The sequence below is a fragment of the Mus caroli genome, unplaced genomic scaffold, assembly GCF_978045245.1.
Source record: "Mus caroli unplaced genomic scaffold, Mus_caroli_1 scaffold_12, whole genome shotgun sequence".
NCBI lineage: Eukaryota > Metazoa > Chordata > Mammalia > Rodentia > Muridae > Mus > Mus caroli.
In genome coordinates this window covers 115157400-115163391 of record NW_028227267.1, presented here as the reverse complement: position 1 = coordinate 115163391, position 5992 = coordinate 115157400, and the positions used below count along the sequence as shown (strand labels likewise).

The window sequence follows — 5992 nt, the reverse complement described above, 5'->3', positions numbered from 1 at the left end:
CCGAGTTAGCAGGCTTTCAACCCAGCATCCGGCTCTAAGTCTTCATTGGTAAAATTGAACAGATGAGATTTTATTTAAAAACAACACTTATACTCTTTACTTTCATGAGTTCTGGGTTTCTGTATTAGCTGCTGCCAACTGCAAAAAGAAGCGTTGTTGACCTAGGTTGAAAACAGCACAAATCTATGTGTAAACATAAATATTTAAAAGGCAGCTTGAACAACTTGATTACTTAGCAAAACAGTAACAGTAGCTTTCCCTAGAGCTTATAACAATTCAGCCATCGGCTTTAGACCATGTCCACAGTCCCAGGCCTGAAATGTCTCCTGTTGTTGTGAGGGATCCACCAGAGACCACTCAGCCATGGGTTTAAGCCAATAGAGAGAAAGTTTTTATTAGCCATCTGGTGACTACACTGGGTGTTTGGGACCCAAGTGCAGTCCCAAGCCCTTCTTCAGGTGGGCTTTTAAGTACAAAACCCCACATTGTAGGTTGACACACATCAGTTAGTAAGAACAGTTAGCTAGAAGCAGTACCACAGACGCGAAGAAACAAGGTTAGTATGTGCACAGACTTTCCCAGAACGACGGACTTTGATGGATCAGGTCTTTGTTCTTATTTTGCCAGGTGTTGCTGCCTGTGAGTCAAGACCTGCATGGTCCTCTCAGCATGGTGTCGGGTGTGCTAAGGTCTGGGGGCCCATTCTCTGTGTCTCAGACTTCAAATTCAAACAGAAAGTGGTTGATTGCTTCCAGAGTAGACATGCCACCATTTTACACTAGTGGGCACTTCTTGCCTGGCAAGTGAACACTGCATATCGTAGCATTTGGGGTCCAGTCCTGGGTAAGACCGCTGATGTGTTTTTCTTTTATAGTCACCTGTACAACTCCTTATGGGACTGTCAAAGCTAGCAGCAGGAAGGAGGAGTGCTTGTCAGCTCCGGATTGATATCTCTGTGTTTCAAAATTATGTGGCTCCTTCAGCAATAGGCTTCTACTGTCTAGTTACAGTGGGCAACCAAGAATGATAGCAGCAACCTCTGCATTGTTTTGGGGGCATCTGGGGGGTTATTCCTGATCAGTAACTCATAGGGAAATACCCTATACATTTGCATTGAGATTTTCATTTCATTACCCACATCTCCAAAGCACAGTGTTGTCCACCAATGCACAATACCCCTGATAAAGTAATTAACATACAAAGTAGCAGGTTTCTGTAAAGCTTTCCCACAATCCTTTGTTTTGTTTAACCCACCTCTGCCTCTTATTATATGTGTTCTGCCAGCCCATCCAATTATTTTCTTGCCTGGGTTGTGAGAGCATAGGTCTATCCTTTATTTCAATGTACCCTCCCCCTTTTCCTGCCCCTGTCTCCTCACTGCCTTCCTGCTTTCATCCCTCTGCCCCGAGTACTTCCTTTCTCTGTTTTTGTTTTTACCTATAATCTACCAGCCTCCCCCACGATGCGTCCCTTTGCTAATGGCCCTTCATTAGTTTCTTGTCTTCCACATGTGCTACAAACTAAACATTCAAAGCCAAATATTCAAAGCTCAGCTTCACATACCAGAAAGAACACACAGCTTCTGTCTTTCTGGACCTTGGGTTCCTCATAAGGTGTAACTTTCTCATTTTAGTATATCCACCTGCAGATCTTTTGATTTGAATTTTCCTTGTAGCGGAGTAAAATGATACTGTGTACAGTTACTATACTTTCCTTCTCCATGTCTCAGCTGATCTAGGTTGGTTCCACTTTATGGCTGTTATGAGCAGAGCGGCAAGGAGCATGGATGCTCAAATGTCCTTGTGGTAGAGTATAAAGCCTTTGGATTTATGCCCTTGTATGGCATTGCTGGATCTATAGTAGTTATATTTCTAGTCATTTTTTATGGGAGCTCTCTGGATTGATTTAAAATGTTGCTGTGGGAGTTTACACTCCCACAGCAACATTGTAGCATTCATTGTCAATTGAATTCTTGTGATGACCATTCTGATTTGGGTAAGATGGAGACTTTAAGTAGTTTCACAGTAGGAGGTATCAGTATCCCCGATTTCAAATCATATTACAGCACTATGGTAATAAAACCAGCATGGCACTGGCCTAAACACAGACATATAGATCTGTGGAATAGAATGGGGGACCCAGTTATAACTCCGCACAACTATAGTCACCTGATCTTTGACAAAGATGTAAAAATATACATATATTAGTAAAAAGACAATATATTCAACAAGTGGTGATAGGAAACATGGATTTTAATATGCAGAAAACGAAGCTAAATTATCATCTCTCGCCCTGCACAAACCTGGGTTCCAGATGAATCAAGGACTTCAAGAGAAGACTTGGTACCCTGAAGTTGCTGGAGAAAAAAGTGGAAGTATGCTTTAACTTATTATAGGCACAGTTAAAGACTTTCCGAATAGGACTCCAGGGGCACAGAAAGCAAGATGAACCATCATCAAATGGCATCTCATCAAACTAAAAAGCTTCTGTCTAGCAAAGGGAACCGCCGGTTGAGTCAACTAACTGAAGAGGTAGCCTACAGAACCACAGAACTTCTGATTTTTCTGTTTCTGTTTCCTGAATGCTGGGGTTACAGTCATGTGCCATCACACCCTATTTTTGAAATGATGAAATGATGGGGATCAAATTCAGGATTCACAAGCGCCAGATAAGCACTCCGTCATTGGAGTCACATCCTCAGGCAGATGGAAGGTCTACACCAGAATATCACACAGTGTGAGATCCCACGCCTCTTTGAAGGCATTGGAAGCAGAAGCCATCATAAAACAAAGCAGCAGTCATGTTGCCATGGGGATAAGGAAGTGGAAGTATCTTTTGTTAAGAAGATGCAGAAGAGAAGCTGCCACATGGAGAGACTGTGATGATTTCAGTTCAAAGGAGAGGAAGAAGGGAAGGTTTAACTCAGAAGAAAAAAAAATCTACCTTCTCCAACTCAGAAGAAGAGGGGTACCTTGGATTTTGCACATAGACAGGCGGAGCATGTCCAGAGGCCAGCTGGGCATCTCAGTGTGAACGTCAGCGTTCCAAAGGCACACTGCTTCCCTGCTCTCACTCACTGTATCTGCCTGCTCCTAATTCTTAGTTGGTGGAAAGATGAATTAAGATTGACTTCTATAGAAGATGCCCGAGACAAAGGTAGACAGAGGAAAAAGAGTAAAGATCAGAGAAGAACGTCAGAATCTTCTTCATCCTGGCTGCCTGGTGTGAGGAAGGAGCATTGCGCGGGGGCTCAGAGATGGGATCTCTCCTGAGCTCTGTGCTGTTATTTTAGACTCCAAACGGCCATTGGTATTCTGAAATAAGAGTCTAAATGATCTTTAACTTGTCTTCAATGAAACACATATAATGACACAACTCAATGAGGCCGTGAATTGTATGAACTGGTAGTACTCATTAGCGCTTCCGGTAGTACCATTGGTGCTTCCCGTATTACCACTGGCACTTCCGGTACCGATTAGTACCGTTGTCCTCACAGACTTCCTTTTCCAACCTGGAGTGCCTGTGAGATAAGTGGCCATCTGCGTGTTGCTGGAAAACAGCTAAGACCTTCCTTTTCTTCTTTACTTCTTTCCAATTTTTCTTCTTCATTTACATGACCCAAAGTTCTCTGAAGCCCAAAGCTTGAAGATGTGACGCGGTAGTCAAAACCGAATAGGTTTATGAAATTCCATGTCCAATCGGTCCGAATTGTGCCCCTTCCAGTTTCCATGCTCAAATACAAATCCCCGATGTCACAGAGGGTGATCCATTGTTTGGATGCGATTTGCTAAGCTGAGGTGATAATGGAGTAGGCTAGGCCCTTTATCCAATATGTCGATGCCCTTATAAGGGGAACTCTGGATACAGAGACACAAAAATAGAACACTGCATGGTGGATGACTCTGAAAGCCCGCTATCTACCAGAAACTTTGGGAGGGGCCAGGAACAAATCCTTGTGATACCTCATCCCGGGCTCCCAGCTGCTCTGCCTGTGTTGTTCAGACTACTTAGTTGATAGATTGTTACAATTGCTGCCATATTCTTCAATTTACATTATTTCTGTGGTCTCAGATTTCCTTAGCAGAAATGTATCTTCGGGATTATCTATGAGCCTCCAGAGTTTATCTGTTATTGTCACTACCATGCTTGAGTTTCAAGCTTTTTACCTGTGACGGCTCCTGGTCCCCCTGAGTAGCATGGTCTTACTTGTTCACTGATTGCTAGGTCTTCAGAGAGGACCAACTGTTCTCACAAGAAGTCCATTTCTCCTCCATTACAACTGTACTCCGCTGACATCGGATCTAGCCTTCAAGTCATTGCACAGCGTGAAATCTGTTTCCATGGCACGCAGTGAGCTTTCATAAACTACAGATTTCACGGCTATAAAAGTGTTGTGGTATTATGCATATCTGTATAAATCAAAGCCTAAGAAATTACCTTGATCTGTACTGCCTTTCTGTTTGCTTTCCTTTTTTATGGTAGGATGCTTTTAAAAAATGAAAAATTCGAGAGCGAAGCAAGATGGCGAGCGCGCGAAGCGAAAATCTGTGTGCCTAGCGGCAGCTTTCACTTTACAATATCATTTTTCAAATTACTTGCTAAGGATCATGGCGGCGGCAGTAAAATGGGCGATATCAAACAGAACTATCTGGAAGCATTTACTTCCAATCCAAAACGGAGCTTTGTCTAGTGCTTGTCACAAATCTACATTCTCTTCTCTTCCGGATGACTACAATTGCAAGGTGGACCTCGCCTTGACAGCCGACGGCAGGACAATAGTGTGCTACCACCCTTCTGTGGACATCCCCTACGAACACACCAAACCCATCCCTCAACCAGATCTTCTGCATAATAATGAGGAAACCCACGAGCAGATCCTGAAAGCCAAGTTAGAAGTTAGAAAGCGCAAGCAGCTGGAGCAAGGGCCCATGATAGAACAACTGAGCAAGGTGTTCTACACCACGAAGCATCGCTGGTACCCGCACGGACAGTATCACAATCGTCGTAAGAAACTGAATCCTCCCAAAGACAGATGACTACGTGTGATTCCCTGAACATTGGGAAATTTTGCTTTGTGTCTTATTTGCCAGCTGAGAAAATATACATGGTACCATCATTAAGGTGGTTGGCATATAGGAAAAAATAAAAATACCCTTTCGTGTAAAAAAAAAATGAAAAATTCATAAGAGTAAACTTTGTACATTCTATGCAGTTATCTACAATGATTTATGAGAACATAGCTCTTTTCTATAGCTTATCAAATGAATAGAATGTTTAAGAATTTACTTTTTCCCCCACCCCCCAAGTTTTACTTTCTTGATGTGTGTGTGTCTGTGTGTGTGTGTGTGTATGTGTGTGTCTGTGTGTGTGTGTGTGTGTGTGTGGGTGTCTGTGTGTCTGTGTGTGTGTGTGGGTGTCTGTGTGTGTGTGTGTATGTGTGTGTCTGTGTGTGTGTGTGTATGTGGGTGTCTGTGTGTCTGTGTGTGTGTGTGGGTGTCTGTGTGTGTGTGTGTATGTGGGTGTCTGTGTGTCTGTGTGTGTGTGTGGGTGTCTGTGTGTGTGTGTGTATGTGGGTGTCTGTGTGTGTGTGTGTATGTGTCTGTGTGTGTGTGTGTGTATGTGGGTGTCTGTGTGTGTGTGTGTATGTGTGTGTCTGTGTGTGTGTCTGTGTGTGTCTGTGTGTGTGTGTGTGTATGTGTGTGAGTGTGTGTGTGAGTGTGTGTGTGTGAGTGTGTGTGTGTGTGTATGTGGGTGTCTGTGTGTGTGTGTATGTGTGTGTGTGTCTGTGTGTGTGTCTGTGTGTGTCTGTGTGTGTGTGTGTATGTGTGTGTGTGTGTCTGTGTGTGTGTATGTGTGTGTGTGTGTGTGTATGTGGGTGTCTGTGTGTGTGTGTGTGTATGTGTGTGTGTGTGTGTGTATGTGGGTGTCTGTGTGTGTGTGTGTGTATGTGGGTGTCTGTGTGTGTGGGGGTGGGGTGGTGCATGGGTGTGAT

The 5992-nt window shown here is 43.6% G+C and overlaps 1 protein-coding gene across 1 annotated transcript; it reads left to right on the top strand.

The window, feature by feature from the left end:
- Positions 1 to 4491: 4491 nt before the first annotated feature.
- LOC110309530 (large ribosomal subunit protein mL42) lies at positions 4492 to 5166 on the top strand. Its single transcript, XM_029469143.2, has one exon. It carries the CDS (start codon positions 4497 to 4499, stop codon positions 5034 to 5036), a length of 540 nt encoding a protein of 179 aa, XP_029325003.2. The 5' UTR covers positions 4492 to 4496; the 3' UTR covers positions 5037 to 5166.
- Positions 5167 to 5992: the final 826 nt, after the last annotated feature.

Excerpts from the sequence above, each read along its gene's own strand:
- LOC110309530 (XM_029469143.2), top strand. The coding sequence starts at position 4,497 with ATGAAAAATTCGAGAGCGAAGCAAGATGGCGAGCGCGCGAAGCGAAAA.